General features: G+C 51.1%; 6 protein-coding genes across 6 annotated transcripts; 3 read left to right on the plus strand and 3 right to left on the minus strand.

Moving 5' to 3' along the window:
* Positions 1–71: 71 nt before the first annotated feature.
* Z518_09043 (uncharacterized protein) lies at positions 72–1,575 on the plus strand (the record flags this gene model as incomplete). Its single annotated transcript, XM_013413000.1, has 3 exons — positions 72–83; positions 134–280; positions 346–1,575. The coding sequence occupies 3 exons, from the start codon at positions 72–74 to the stop codon at positions 1,573–1,575; spliced, it is 1,389 nt and encodes a 462-aa protein (XP_013268454.1).
* Positions 1,576–2,662: 1,087 nt separating this feature from the next.
* Positions 2,663–3,460, minus strand: Z518_09044 (haloacid dehalogenase, type II; the record flags this gene model as incomplete). Its single annotated transcript, XM_013413001.1, has 1 exon — positions 2,663–3,460. One exon carries the CDS (start codon positions 3,458–3,460, stop codon positions 2,663–2,665), a length of 798 nt encoding a protein of 265 aa, XP_013268455.1.
* Positions 3,461–6,249: 2,789 nt separating this feature from the next.
* Positions 6,250–10,300, plus strand: Z518_09045 (uncharacterized protein; the record flags this gene model as incomplete). Its single annotated transcript, XM_013413002.1, has 2 exons — positions 6,250–9,289; positions 9,339–10,300. The coding sequence occupies 2 exons, from the start codon at positions 6,250–6,252 to the stop codon at positions 10,298–10,300; spliced, it is 4,002 nt and encodes a 1,333-aa protein (XP_013268456.1).
* A 1,812-nt stretch (positions 10,301–12,112) lies between these two features.
* On the minus strand, positions 12,113–13,309 carry Z518_09046 (uncharacterized protein; the record flags this gene model as incomplete). Its single annotated transcript, XM_013413003.1, has 2 exons — positions 12,113–13,111; positions 13,175–13,309. 2 exons carry the CDS (start codon positions 13,307–13,309, stop codon positions 12,113–12,115), a joined length of 1,134 nt encoding a protein of 377 aa, XP_013268457.1.
* A 278-nt stretch (positions 13,310–13,587) lies between these two features.
* On the plus strand, positions 13,588–14,585 carry Z518_09047 (uncharacterized protein; the record flags this gene model as incomplete). The annotated part of the gene is made up of 2 exons (XM_013413004.1): positions 13,588–13,624; positions 13,675–14,585. The coding sequence occupies 2 exons, from the start codon at positions 13,588–13,590 to the stop codon at positions 14,583–14,585; spliced, it is 948 nt and encodes a 315-aa protein (XP_013268458.1).
* Positions 14,586–14,874: 289 nt separating this feature from the next.
* On the minus strand, positions 14,875–15,351 carry Z518_09048 (uncharacterized protein; the record flags this gene model as incomplete). Its single annotated transcript, XM_013413005.1, has 3 exons — positions 14,875–14,979; positions 15,038–15,124; positions 15,181–15,351. The coding sequence occupies 3 exons, from the start codon at positions 15,349–15,351 to the stop codon at positions 14,875–14,877; spliced, it is 363 nt and encodes a 120-aa protein (XP_013268459.1).
* Positions 15,352–15,711: the final 360 nt, after the last annotated feature.

A 15,711-nucleotide genomic window follows, 5' to 3' on the forward strand; every position in this document is an offset into this window, starting at 1 on the left:
ACGCGCTCTCCCTCTCCAATTTGATCGACCTCGCGGACCACCTACTTCTGTCAAGATCCAAGACTTTCAGAATGGGGGATTCAGTAAGTTGCAGACTCTTCAACTTCTAGAGCTCCAATTGACTCCATAATAGCGCCCAACACATCAACACGCTGACGCCGACGGCCACTTTCGACGGAAAGACAGTGTATTTCGGAACTGGATCTCCAAAGAACCAGGTGCCAAGTTTGCTCCCGAGAAGGATCGATATGCGATCTACGCCAACTACGGTTGTCCTTGGGTAAGACAATACCCCCTACCCTTTTAGCCTGGCCACAGAAATCTCGCAGCTCACTCTCATTCCAGGCGCATCGAACCATCCTTGTTCGCGCCCTCAAATCCCTTGAACCCTTGATCCAACTAATTACCACCGACTTCGATCTCACCGAGAATGGCTGGCTTTTCACTGGCCGAAATGGTTCCATGGGCGCTGACCCTCTCTATGGCTTTACGGCCTTGAAACAACTTTACCTCAAGGCTGACCCCAACTATGTCGGCCGGTACACGGTGCCGGTACTATGGGACAAGAAGACTGGGACCATCGTCAACAACGAGTCCAGCGAGATCATTCGAATGCTTTACGACTCGTTTGATGAATTCTTGGAACCGGACCAGCGAGAGGTCAATAAACCTGGTGGGGGTTTCTACCCACCACATCTCCGCAAGCAAATTGATGACATGAACGAATGGGTCTACCACACCGTCAACAACGGTGTCTACAAGTGCGGTTTTGCCACCACCCAAGAAGCCTATGACGCCAATATCTACCCGCTATTCCAATCTCTCGATAGACTAGAGGAACACCTCGGAGACCCTGCTCACCAACCCTACCTTTTCGGCGAGCACATCACCGAAGCAGACATAAGATTGTATACGACTCTGGCTCGCTTTGACGTTGCCTACTACAACATCTTCAACTGCAACCTCAAGATGATAAGACACGACTACCCACGACTGTCCAAGTGGCTACGCAACCTATATTGGGATACGTCAGACCGGACGAACGGCGGCGTGTTCAAGAAAACCACGTTCTTTGAGGTCTACAAGTACGGCTACTTGCGGGCCAAAGGTCGTCAGCTTTATGGTGGCAGCGACCTTGGGTGGCCCATAATTCTCCCCCGGGGACCTATGCCGGATATCGAGCCCCTGACGGACGAGGAGGAGCGTGAACTCATCAACGGTACGGCCAAGAAGCTGAACGGGCTGAACCTCCAGGACAGTGGAACCGGTCCGATCAGCTTCAACCCATTTTCGGCGCAAGGTGACGGACGTGGCATGAGCGCCATCTTCGGTGCGGACATTGACTCGCCGGCCGACGAAGTGGACAGCACGGCCCCCACCACGACGGTGGGTTCGCCATCGACAAAGGACGAAGAAGAAGATCGTGAAACCGGCTTTGACGAGAACGGCGAGTTCCACCCTCGCCGCATGATCAAACGGCGAACTACGCACAGTGAAGAGAATGCCAAGTGGTATAAGGCGGCGAAAAAGGCCGAGAAGAAATCCGGGGCTCCAACTATGCATTTGGCTTTGTAACGGTGACGTATCCGATGCAGAGGCAAAAGGCCGAGCGGAGTTTGGATGAAGCATCAAGGATCGGAGAAAAGAAGATCGAGGGAAGGAGAGGAAAGTCGGAAGTGTGGTCAACTACTTAGGGTCGAAGAAATGAGAATGAAAATGAGAATCAGATTGAAGTGGAGACACACTCTAACACCCGTTTCCAATGGCCGATTAACCAGTCGGTTCAATCAATCGGGCTTGCCCTGCTCTGTCTCAGGCCGCGATCTAATAGATCTCCACGGGCGGCGCATCTGTCTTCTCCTATGAACATCCCTGAGTCAAGCTCCGTGTTCGTGAGCGAGATGTAGTTCCAGAGCCAGAGCTAGACAATGTGACAACCTAAATACGTAACCATCTCATGAAAAAACAGGGCTCAACAGCAACTTCTAGACCGATATCGATGCTAGGTTCGACGATGCAATGGACAGGGAATGCCGTCAATATCTATTATCCAAGCCGGCCCTGGAGAATGCAGATTGAAATCGAAATGGAAAGAGTTGGAAATAGGTCTGGTTTCCGGGCTGAAGGAATCAGGATGAGTATAAAATTTGTGACTTATGTTCAGGTTTTACTCTCCTCGACACAGCCTCGTCTAGTTTCACTCCCACCACAACCGCAAAATATCTTCTTGCCCTTTGATGTACTTGTGAAGCATGATCTTGATCCTGGTTCTTCTTGCTCTAGTGGTGGTCAGGAACCAGTCGTTCCGGGGGGGAATAAGGTGGAATCGCGTGGAAAGTGGAAGTGGCCGGGCTTGAATGACACGTTCAGAATGGGTATGTTCTCGAGAACACTATACTTCACAAGCGGATATCCGGTCGGGCAGACAGGCCTATGTAGCACTGGAAATTTCAAGGAGAGAGGGAGGGAGGATAGAAAAGAGGGGGACTGGTGGTGATGTCTTCCGCAGGTAACAATGGACACATGAAAAGTGACAATGGAGGCAATTCAATGAGAAATTTTGAAAAGGCCTGAGGACTTACCATCTACTGATGTTTCTTTGGCCGGATTAAGACTCGGAGGTTCAAAAGGAAATCGTTTCGCTTCTGTTCAATCCTGACCGTCAATTGAGCCCAAATCGTTTGGCAACCTCCAGAAATCCCACAGATCCTTCATTCAAATCAATCCACATATCGACCCAACCATCGGACTTAGCCTTGGCCACTTCTTCATCGGACCAGCTTTCTTCTTTGGCCCTGGCAATGTAAATGGTTTGATAGCCACAACTTCGAGCGGCTTTGAGATCGCCCAAGTGTGCAGCAACCAAGGCACATTCGTTGGGTGTCAGCCCCAATTTGCCCGCCGCACCCCAGTATACGGACGGATGCGGCTTGTACGCACCGAAGTCCTGCGCGGATATAATGTGCGTATAAGGCAGAGAACCATGTCGGGCCAGATCGGACAATAGGCTGGTGTTGCCATTGCTGAGAGTGGCGGTGTGGAATTTTTGATTTAATATCCCTAGGCCACGGGAGGAGTCGGGCCAGGGATCTAAAAAGTGCCAGATCATACTTATCCTTTGGACTTCGTCGTCGGTCCATAGCCCGTCAAGAGCGTGGTCGGCGAGGATCTTGTGTAGAGCCTCGACGTGGTGTTGGTCGACGGTTTTGAATTTGGTGGTGGTATTTGCCGGATCATAGGTGCGCGTGAATTGGTAGTATGATTCGCGCCAGAGCTGGGCGATGGTGGGCCAGGACATTTCTGAGGCAGAGGTCCGGACGGTGTCGGGGATGGAGCGGGTGGAGGAATTGAGTGCTTCGGAGGCTGAGAGGGTGAGATGGTTTGTTACGGTTTTGCGCCAGTCGACGACGGTGCCGAAGACATCGGTTAAGAGGGCTTTGGGTGGGGAGGTGGTTGACATGTTAATATTTTATAGATGGTGGATGGTAGATGAAAATAAATGGACTTAGCTGGTAGGGCTTGACGGGATGGATGTAGGTTTCCAGTACGTCGGCGGTTGCTGAGAATGGGCGATGACGATTCGGATGCATTGAGCTGTGGTTCCAAAGTTGGAGATGTTAGATAGTTGGAGACAAAAGCCTGGTGGGTCAATCGAGCAACAGCGATGACGGGTACCCGATGGGACAGCTTCGGGTAGCTCTGCCTGTATCCGTGTTCCGTTGCTTTGGGCCGTGAGCTCCTCTATCACTTTCAAGGCTTTTGGGAGCTGGCCCACGCTTGACAGGGTCAAACGAAACGACACGAGAGGGAGGAAGTTCGCAAAAATGGCGCAAACAGTCACCGATAGCTGTTGTCAAAATTCGGCAAGGGAAAGATGGTGAGACAATGTCATAATCCTGGTACAAGCACGCCATGATAATTTTTGGAGCTGACAGTGATTTTTCAACCTCGTGCACAAGGGCCAGGGCACAGCTTTCAAACACGAGGCGGACAGAATCGGTGTGACGCTACAAAGCCGCAAGAGACCGATCCGAGAAATGACAATGTGATGAACCAGGCCGCATGTGCAGATGACAAGCTTGTTTGATGTTGATAGAGGGCCATGTTGCAGGCCCATCAAGTGATTTGTGATAAACGTGCCCGAACAGTTCAGTAAAAAGGGCTTTGATCAACGGATTTCTAGAATGATTGGATATAGGAAGAGACTGAACTGGTTCGGATGTTTGCAGAGCTTGTCCGACCACCCAGTCCGTTATGATCAACTTTTCATGTTCCTGCCCAATCAGTCGGAATAGACGGTCGAGTCAATAATCATCCGTAGAATATGGCAGAGAGAGAGCAAATGTGATAGCCATTTAGCCCCTCTCGGTGGCGCCCCAAGGATTTTTCAAACACAAGTGCAATGTCCCCCCCAGATGGAGAGCTCACCAGTGGATAACCGAGAGTGAGAGCAGGCATGGCACAGACGGAGCGGCAGGGGTTTGATAGAGTCCGAGAATGAGAGTGGGAACCGTTCATGCTTCATGCCGGTGAAAAAGGAAAAGCGAGAAAGGGGAGCGAGATGACGGATGGTTGTCACTGATCTTGCTCATGCGGTTCTCCGTGAAAAAATATACAGGTAATATCGGCGCAGATGCATATGACCGTAGCAGCAGCCGCTCCCTTCGTGCGTGCTTCTGGTCTGTATCGTATGAATCTCTCTTGGAGAGCCGGAACGTAACCGAAGGTACTAATGTTGACACTGGTAGCCCGCGAACTGTCAAATTCCCAGTTAGGAGGAAGAGAACTGAAAATGTTTTGGAAATTTGACACGGTCCAGGAAAAGATCTGAGAAAGGCCAGGAAAAATCCTCCGGTGGTGGGGAACGTGAAACACACTTGTGCCTGTTCTAAGCTGTTTTAGGGGCCGGCCGGGTCCACTTTCGAGTGGCATCTGCCCCGAGTGGTCGGGCCGTTGCTTTTCGACCTCTCGGCATCAATAGGCCTTAAATGACCTTAGCGGCCGATTAGAGGCTCCCAAAAAGCTCTTCGCTCTCTCGCTACGTCGCTAGCCCTGGCACTAATTGCTGCTTCGTCTTCTGCTCCGCTGGGTTCTACCATGCAGATACTGTACCTTTTTTTTTTTTTTCTCGTTGCTGGCTGATCCTGTGAGTGCGAGATTCTACTCAAGTGCTTCAACATCTGGTTCAGGCATATATCTACCGCCTCCCTGCGGTTTTGTTTGGCCTGCGCTCATCGCGGTTAATTTTGCTCTCTTCGCCTTTCCAAATCCCGTCCCGCGCTCTTTTCCTCCCGCTCCAATTTCAATCTCAACTCAATTCCTTCGCTCACTGAAATTCAACCCCCCGGACTCGACGCCACCGTGGCCGCTAACAAAACTCCGTCGCCCAGCCCTGGGAGTTCCCTTGTCGGCCCCGCTTCACGCTTTCTTTCCATCAACGCCCATTCAACGCCAGTCGTTGACATCGGGTTGGCATCCACTTCCTCACTCCACCTATAATCCCTGTTCGCAACCTCGTCCTCGATCCCCCTCCAGAGTCCAACGATGCCCCTGAACAATGATTTTCCCGCGATTCAGCGTATCCCGTCCAATCATTCCCTCGTCCGCTCATGCATCTGCCTGGTCCGATCAGCCCAAGGGCCCGCCTCAGACATGCCGCAGACTGGTAATCCGCGAACAAAAGAGGTGAGCATCATCAAGGCCTGGTCCAAGTCTCGTACAGGACCTTTTGGACTTTGCCTTCCAGAGCGGAGGCAATTCTCGTCAGGCACTGCCATGTTTATCGTCTTTCATAACTTCCCCCGAGAGTACACTTGAACCTTTCCCCCGTTCCAAAATTTACAGGGACGAGCAGGTCTTTCTCCTGTCCATCCGTCGTTCTTGCATTGACGCCCTTTTTTTCCCCTCCCCTACCACTTCGACGCGCATATGCATGGCATGAAGCCCAATATCCTACCTCTCACCTCATCAATCTGAATTCTGTACCAATTTGATCCAACATTTCACCAACAAGGCCTTGGGTTCCGAAGGGTCATTCGCCTGTTTTCGTATCTTAACCCACGCTCGCTCGTTTAAGAACAACAACCATGTATATCAGCTGCTTCTGAATAGGTCGAGGTCGCTATTCGGGTTGCAGCACTTGACGTCTCACCACTATTTCGAGTCTCAGTCGACCTGAGCATGCTCCACGACGGTTAAAGGACTGATTTGGCCCCCTCCCCCAGCGGCACAATAAGTCGTGATCGAAGAATGGACTCCGAAGTCAACTACTCGCTGCCTTCACCGACCGATACTCCATACCGTACTCCGTCCAGTTCACAATCTCTCCGATCCCGTCGATACGAAGACATGTCACCTTCATCTACTCCTCCACCAATGCCTGACGATCGAGCCACCAAAAGACGAAGTAACGACTCCAGCCAGTCAAACCCGGCTCTAGATGAAAACATCTCTCCGCTCGACCCAAGGAGATTTACACCCACCCTTCATGCCTCCCTGGTCTCCGAGATCTTGTCCCTGCGACGGGATCTGGAAAATCGAACCAATGACATTGAAAAGCTGGAAATCAGCCTGCACGCCGCTCAGACGCAAAATGAAGTCCTCAACAACAACCTTCTGCAGGCCAATAAGGAAACGAGGTCGGTGAAGCGTCAGATGCAGCTCCTCGAGGGAGGAACGCTTTCTGCTCTCAATGAATTGGCCAAAGAACGCGACGAGGCGCTGAACGATCTCTCTGACTTGCGCAAGCGCCTGGAACAAAGTCAAAAGAGAGCCAAGAGTCAAGAAGAATCCGCGGAAAGAACCCAAGTTCTGTGGGACAAAGATAGAGAGGCATGGCTGGCAGAGAGACGTGGTCTCGAGACCAAAGTCCACATTGCTGAGGGCCGCCTCAAAGTCGTCCTCAGTGAAATTGCCAATGCCCAACATCATGCACCGCCGGTCTCTCCGACCGAGCGAAACTGCCATAGTCGAAATAGCTTGATGGAAAGCCCGAGCAAAGGCTCCATTCTCACTCGAAGAGGTCGGAGACATAGCGCTACCTCCGTCAACAGTGAGACGCACGGTGGTCGAGTCTCGGTCCTGAGCTTCCACAATGGGGCCTCCGTCAACTTGGCGGATGAGCTTGCGTTTGATGAACTCGAAGAGGATATGGCCAACGCTCACGACAATGAAGAGGGGGGACGAATATCACCGGATGCCCTGCCAGAGGAGCAAATCCGACCGACTTCAAGTCTGTCCATTAAGGCGCGGAAAGTCCTGGGCTTGCCCTTGGACTTTGAAGATATCGAACGCAATGACAGCCCGGAACATGACCGGGCCAGTGTTATTCCCTCAGATGGGGTTCTGCGCCGACCGAGCATCAAATACGTAGACACTGCCGTCCAATTCTCCCCCCCACCTTCGCCATGGCCGGTGATGGAATCTCAATCAAAATCAAGCCCGTTCCGTCCGGCAGACATTCAAGTTGCCAATGTCAGGCAAATTAATGTTACTCCAAGTCCAGTCAGTCCAATTGATAGCATTGACATCCCCTGGGAAAAGAAGCGACCCATCATGGTCTCTTCTGCCTGTCAGACCATTGAGGCTCTTCCCAGTCCTCCTCTCACGCCGGACAAGCGAGATGCTGTACTGGCCACCATTCCTGAAAGTGCTTTGGAAAGAATTGAAACCGCCACCACGGGCACTCAGACCGAAACTCCACCGATTTTCTTTGACAGTTACAGCCACAAACACACAGAGAGTGAAGAGACGGTGGACCTCAAAGTTCCCCTGATCGCCATTATCCCTCCCGGATCAAGACCTGCCACACCGGAGACTAGCGTCGTGTTACCACCCAGAACCAAAAATGCCGGTACCCAAGTCACCACCCAGTCTCTCGGCGGATATCAGTCGAGTTCGATGCAGACAGAAGAGATTCGAGTTGACACAAGAGCCATCGTCCCACCCTCCGAGATGCCACCACCGCCGCCGCCGCCGCCGCCGCCGCCATTGTCGAGCCATTTCCGACCCCCAATTTCATCACGGGCAGTGCCACCACCAATCCCCAGAACGAGGGTCTCTCCTGCGACCTCCATGTTCGCTTCCAGACGTTCAATGGCTGGTCCATCGAAACAACCTCCTGTGAATGACAATGGACCTCTCACAAGAGATTTTGCTTCGAATATGCCACGTCCCGTGCGGTCAAGTAGTCTTTTCGCCGGATTTGATGATGACAGCGAGAATCGTGATGATCTTTTGGGGGATGATACTTTCCAAGAGGACGACATCTTCAGTCGACCAACCGCCAAATTCGTCCTGAAGTCCGGCAAAATGGTCTCTCAAGATCCCGTTTTGGAAGATATTGGTGAAAGTGTAGCAGCCAGTGCCGGTGAAGCAGCTGCTTTGGAAAATCTCCGACTCTCTGAGGACAGTCTGCCACCAGAGATGAAGGCCATTCTCCTCCAAACTCGAGTCAGCCCTCGCAAGGGTTCTCAACGACAAAATATGGGCATGAAATTGAAGCGAGTCCCCTCAACCCGATCAAACAATATGAGAAGAGCCGCATTGATCTCGAGTGGAACCGCCGCTCATCAATCGTCTCATTCTCAATCTACGACAGCTTCGTTCGACAGCAATAATCCTCCACCCTTCCCGGTACCATTGAGGTATAGCTCGGCGAGAATTGGTAAATCCCTCAGCGAAGGAGGTCGAAGTTCGCCCGGAAGCAGCAATGCCTCCCCGACCAAACGACCAAAGCACAAATCTGTCAAGCCGACGTTGAGAAAGGCAAGATCGGGACCGGCCATTTCACCCCATTCCCAAGCACGACGAGCCCGAAGCCGATCTCCTCCGCTCGACCCCAGAGTCTCAATCGTTCCGGAAATGCCGAGTTTCCAGATGCCCACCGCAACCACACCGGCACCATTCCTGGCCGAACCGTACAACAACCCACGTGAAGCAAGTGCTCCACGCCCGTCAATTGCTACCGGACCTAGTCGAAGGGGAACACACACCAAATCCAATTCCGATGCTGTGTCCATGCATCAGACATCCGTTGTGGACTCCATTGCGCAGACCATGGTGGGCGAATGGATGTACAAATATGTCAGAAGGCGAAAGTCCTTTGGTGTGACCGAAAAGGCTGATTGGGATGCGAATAAAAGTGTGGAAGAAATTTCTCAAAGTGTCACAAACAATGGCGTTCGACACAAGCGATGGGTGTGGCTTGCCCCCTATGAACGTGCGGTCATGTGGAGCAGCAAACAACCAACATCTGGGACTGCGCTGATGGGAAAGAGTGGTCGAAAATGTAAGTCGAGCGGATGAGAACGATAATTTATGTTACTGATCATGAGCAGTGACGATCAAATCTGTCCTCGACGTCAAAGATGACAACCCGATGCCAAAGGGAGCCATATCGGGTGCGCATTTCAACCGATCCATTCTTATCTTGACCCCTCAACGAGCTCTCAAATTTACGGCGACGTCTCAAGAACGTCACTACGTTTGGCTGACAGCCTTGTCGTTCTTGTCACATTCTCCCCTCAGTGTGAATGAATTGACTGCCATTCCTCCCCCCCCGCCTCCCCCTCCCGAACCCGAGATAGTACCACCACCGCTACCAACACTCGCAGGATCGCTTCGTCGTCGACCGATCCGTGATTCGATCCGAGTTGCCAAGAATGCCGTCAGAACTGGTACGGGTCAGAGATCTTTCACGACCGATGGATCTCTGCCGGTGCAAGACTCGAGGCCACCAACTCGCGATTATTATGATCCGACAACAGATCCTGCCCTACCGCCCACTGTTCCGCGACATTCACGGAAAAGGAGCAATACAGCGCCCCGAGCACCACCAAGTTCGTTCAGAAGTTTTTCGACCAGGGATGTGACGCCTAGCCTACCGGAACCGGGCTCTACTTATTCACAAAGTGTCCATTCCACGGCTGTCTATTCCTCTGATCGAGGATTGTATACCCCAAGTTTGGGTATGCAAAGCATTGTGAGCAGTCGACGAGGTAGCGAAGCAAGTGCTTCTGGCCGACCTCCTATTCCAGCAGTACTTCTGGACAACAGCCAGATGGCCACGATGAGAATGGATGCTTTCATTGAAGGCAAAGCATCAACATCATCCAGCAGACCTTCTTTTAATATGATGCGATCCGGGCAGTCAAAGAAGAAGGATTTGGGATATTGGGGATTTGATCAAGGAAGAGATAGTATCAGCCCGGTGGACTCGTTGCTTCACAGTGAAATGATGGCAGCAAGTTCCTCCACAAGGGGGAGTGTCGAGTCAAGGGATCCATGGAGAGGATTCTGAATCCGGCCGAGACGTCATCTCACACCCCAAAAAAAATTGGGGAAAAAAATATTATAAGTGAAATCGTTTAGTCATAATGTGTATGTGTGGACAGAGGAACAAAGCGAAAACAACCAGATCGTTGGAAAAGCTTTTGAACGCGACAATGGGATGACAGAACGATGACACCCTGAACACAGCTCAGCAAAGGGCCATGTTAGGGCGTTAAGACTCAAAATCATTGGGCGCTATTTGGAAACGGAGTTGATTGATTTGACTCAACCATCAATGGGGGTATATTGGATGGCAATTTACAGGTGGTTGGGAAAGATTGGGATCAAAGGCGCAAGTCTAGGGGAAACTATACCCAGGTAGGACCGATGGGTGGCTTGCGAAGACTCTTTCAAAAGAGTCCTGTTGATGCTTTTCGACATGTATCGATCATACCATACCTGGTGTCTTTTTGGGATTTCTACTTGCACTGTATCTTAGCATTCAAGCAAGCCAAGTTTTCTGACCATAGCTTTTGATACCAACATCGATATCAAATCCTGTCGAAGACGACGCAAGGCTGGGCTCGATCACGTGTTGGGAGAAAAGTTGGTGCCCGACTCCGGCTTGGCACGTTGATAATGAACCCCGCAGAAAGTTTCAAGGCTGCGGACAACTTCAACCTTGAGTCTTGAAGTAGACCCATCAAACGACTCTCCTCATTGTTTTCTCCCAACATCTTCCCTGTACGCTGTTCACCAGGCAAGACATAGGCTACTCTTCCAATCTCGATCTCAATCCGATCTCCGAATTACTTTCATCCCGACGGCAACATGTTGATCAAGTGCGCCTTACAAATCCCCCGCGGTCTTGTTTCTTTTACACCCAGAACTGACAAATATGACTAGAGTACGGACGTTAACCGGCAAGGAAATCGAACTCGATATCGAACCAGACTATAAGGTACGATCAATCCACCTCCTTCCCTCACGCAAACCATACCCAGGCCTATCCTTCACTCTCTGCTGCAAATCCAATGATACGATCCTAATCATGCTGCACCTTAAACAAATAGGTATCAAGAATCAAAGAACGCGTCGAGGAAAAGGAAGGCATCCCACCCGTCCAGCAACGGTTGATCTACGGCGGAAAACAAATGTGAATCGAGAACCCTTCCCCTACTTCCCTCCCTGATTTCCCCTTTTCCTTTTTTTTTTTTTGGTGGGAAGGAGAAGGAGAAGACAAACTTACACGATTTCTATTCTGTCATATAGGGCGGATGAAAAGACAGCCGAAGATTATGGTCTTGAGGGCGGGAATACTTTGCACTTGGTCCTGGCATTGAGAGGTGGGAGATGATGGTGATCATGATGACGACGAGCAGAGACATGGATCGAGCCGCCTGCCGAAAGCGTTGGGACCAGGTCTGGCGCACAGGCCAGGGGAAGCACCAAAAAGATGAAGTTCAACTCCCAATCACACTTTCAACTCCATTAACGAATGCGAATGATAACGCAAATGGCATGCATGCAGCAGGTGGCGTTCATCGCTTTTGGAACGCCCAGCGAAATGGACTTTTGAGCAACTTGGTTGATGCATAGAGCGCGATGTACCGCTTGCGGAAAAGGATTCGTTGACACAGTACGGGAATGAGGAGACGAGGCGTCGAGAGAAGTCAAGACAAGATACCGTCAAAAGAATACAGGAGGGACTGTGAAATGCTAACAAACTCAAACGCAGTGGAACATCCCTCCTCCTCCCCTCCCCACCCCCGAAAACTAAAAAAAATTCTTCAAAGTGATCAGGCTCTTTTATATTGTCTCCAACCTGTGTATCTAAGATCTAAGATACTCCAGGCTGTCTCGCTGTCTTTTTGGGTGACGACATGAAAAGTGATGGAACCTGTTTCCTCTTTAACGTATGCGTTTGTGGATGTGGATGACTCAGCCTCATGGGACTCAGTGATCTCGGCCGCTCATTGTCATTGATCTTCAGCATCTTTGGTGGCGCTTCGATAGCCTCCTCCTCCTCCTCCTCCTCCTCAGAATCTTCCAGGAAATTCGTTGTTAGAATTCCAGTTCCATTTCCGCCTACATTCACCGTGTCATCTTGTCTGTCCGAGCCATTCCTTGTCGTGGTCGGCGTTGACGACATTCGCGGAGGATTCGGTTCTGATTTCCCATTCTTCAATGCTCGCAGCCTAGCTTCACGATCTACGACAAGATCGTATGATGAATCGACTGGAGGTTTCTTGGGGCTACTAGTTGTAGTAGGCGCGTGCATCGGCGGTCTCGACGGGCGAATAGAAGCCGGAAAGGCCTGTGTTCGAGGAGGAGACATGGGGTTTGCCGCCTTTTGCTTTAGATCCTCGACAAACTGCCGCGGTGCCTTCGTGACGACCGTTGCTCTCTTCTGCAGTTCGTGCATGGGCCTGTTCATCTGGGAGGCCTTTGCATCTCGAGCTTCCTTCCTGATCTTTTCCATCAAGGTCATCTTATTTGCCCCTTTGCTTCCAGTCTTCCCACTGATATAGCTATAATGAATGCGCGCTTTTCTTGACGGGGTCAGGTATGGCAAGTCTCTCCTGGATGAGGCGATCTCTGCCGTATTTTGCTCTTTTTCATTCTGGATATTGGCCAAGGCGGCTTTTAATATGGCTTCGTCGGCGGTCGAGTCCATCCGCGCCTCTTCCTTGAGCTGGCGATATACTTTGTACCAATTCTTGGGGTTTTTGGGCTCGTGTCGTTTCAGGTGCCAGTCCGGTATATCTCGCTTGATGAAGCTCATCCAAATCTCGGCATCTTTGCCGATGATTTGGGGGGAATTCTGCTCGAGTTGGTGCTGTGTGGAAGACGTTGGTTAGTTCCGATTGTTTGCAGTGCCTGAGATAAAATGTAGGCTCACCAGTTTCTCTGGACTTTCAATCTTGAGCAGAACCGGTCTGATGAGCTCGTAATTGAGGTCCCCTATATCGGTGATCCTGGCGCTGTACCGGGCGCAAGCCCGGCGGGCCATGTCGAATAGACTGTCCACCGGCATGATTCTAGTAGACTGACATTTGGCACCCGGGGGGAACGACCTGTAGGTTTCAGGAAAGGTGGATGAAATTTATATAGAGAGGGAAGTCATGCACCAAGGAAGAAGAAGTCGAATTCGGTATTTCGCCGGCGAGGCTTCCACAACATCGACTCGAGCCATATGCTGCTCCTGCGGTACTGCGGAGCATTGCCCTTCAAGCTGCCTCAGACCCGTGATTTCAACGGCCCATCGCCTTGTTTTATCTAATTCTCTAATCAGAAGAGAGGACTTGAAGAAGCATGGCAACCTTCACAGTTTTAGATCAAGCAGAAGAAGGTGAGTCACAATCAATCAATAGCAAACCCACCAACGCTCATTGTGCGCAGATAAACTTCATGCTACACGACTTCTCGGGATCGAAGAGCGCCCTTTCAGACGTCTAACAAAGAGACTTCTTGCTCCCACAACACCAATCTGCTCCTTTCTTAACCGGCCGACTGCTTCGGATGACTCCACAGCAAATCATGACGCGGGGGAGAAGCATGAACAATTCCTCAAAGACCTTCAACGATTTCGCGAAGATGTAATTCTCGATTTTGCTGCGTTCGACAGTAGCATTGCGCGAATACAATTCCTTCGAGCGGCCAACGAGAGGGAACGAGAGCGCTACGTGGCAGAAAAGCTGAACATCGAGGCCACAGCGCAAGAAGTGCGGGACAATACGGCACACTTGCGTGTTCAACTCGATGAAGCACAAAAGACATTGGCGGTCCGCAAAACTTACGACGTGCTCGCGGACAAAATCACCAAGAATGCGTCACTGAAGCCACGCGACGAACAACATGTGAATATCGAAAAGCTCAAGGCGGAAATCGAAGAGCTGGAACGCGAGGCTCAGGAGCATACACAGGCATGGGTGGAACGGAGAGAACAATTTGAAAAAGTGATGAGTGAAGGCATGAGATTGAGGCGGGTGATACGAGATGAGAAGGAGCCGGAGAAGGACGATGAAATAGCAGAGCACGACGAGGAGCGTCTCCTGGGAGTGGGCCGGGGAAGGGATGGTATGTCGACCGCAGGCACACCCCGACCGATTGACGATGCACCGACGCCGCTGGCAGGGCTCCGTGGGAGTGGAGCGCTGACTCCGAGGTCGACCCTACCTGAGGGTGGAGGGACGAGCCCTCGGCGGGCGGTAGATGAGGATGTGAATATGGATGGGGTGGCTGGAGCAGGAGTAAATGAAGAAGGCAATGCTGCGAATATTGAGAAACCTGTTGACATGGACACGAGTTGAAGAGATTTGGTGCATCAAAGCACTCACAAGGGAGATCGCAATAACGGTGTCGAGAGGAAGAGAATATTTTGTTCATTTTTTTCGTCATTGATATGTTTGGGTATCGGGTATACAAGACCGACGGTATGCGGACCCGATGGTTCCAGCCGCCAGCGCTGATATTTCTCGCCGGATGAACCAGCAGAGAGCCACGTAAAAACTAGCATCACATCATCATAAAAAGTCATGAATGAAGTCAAGGCGAATCACGTTTACATCTACTCAATTCCCTTCCTTTCCTTTCCATCAGTCATGACACGTCCTGTCCAGCCACAGGATCATCCTTCTGCGTTTCCTTGGCCGATTTGAGGACTTCAATGGCCTTGTTGCGTTCCTCGTCATTCGTGGCCGAATCCTGGATCACGTGTAAAACTTGAGTGCAGGGGACCAGAACAGGGATTGGAATAACGGACCAAGAAGCTTTCCAATTTTTCTCTGGCGCTGGTGATTTGCTCTCGAAGTGTGGGGATGACTGCTATGGTTTCTTCCAATGCTTTGCGCTGTGTCGCTTAGTACATATGTCTCATTGTATTTGATCGGCTGACCATGGTATTACCTCCTGCTTTAGCTGGTATTCATGATTATCAGCCTCGTCGGCGGCGGGGGATTTTTTCTCTAGTGTGGCGATGCGGGCTTCCTGCTGTGCTTGTTCTTTGTAATAGGACGCCTCTTCCTTGATGAGGCGTTGGAGGGATGAGGTAGCAATTTGGAGTTGAGAGGGCGCCATTGCGAGATCTGGTGTGGATAGACCGTGATCTGGTTTACAAGGAGTGTGATTCTGCTGAGAGTTGGATGTTGAGTACGAATGACGTGCATTGTCGACGGACTTGGCAGGGGATCGTACGAGGCCGACCTAACAGCCATCTTCTTACCTAATCGACACACCCTCTCGCTCACCACTCTCCAGCAGCATATTCCGTGGCGAGGAATCCGGAGAATTGATGACAAAGAAGCCCTCCCCTCCATCAAATTGAGCCAGTATGCACGTGCAAGGAGTATTCCTATTGCGGCTTGCGCCCCAGTCGGCCGACATCATCCAGCCATTCACATGAATTGGAAGAGATCTTCAACAGACGGTACAAGATAC

The sequence above is a fragment of the Rhinocladiella mackenziei genome (assembly GCF_000835555.1).
Source record: "Rhinocladiella mackenziei CBS 650.93 unplaced genomic scaffold supercont1.7, whole genome shotgun sequence".
NCBI lineage: Eukaryota > Fungi > Ascomycota > Eurotiomycetes > Chaetothyriales > Herpotrichiellaceae > Rhinocladiella > Rhinocladiella mackenziei.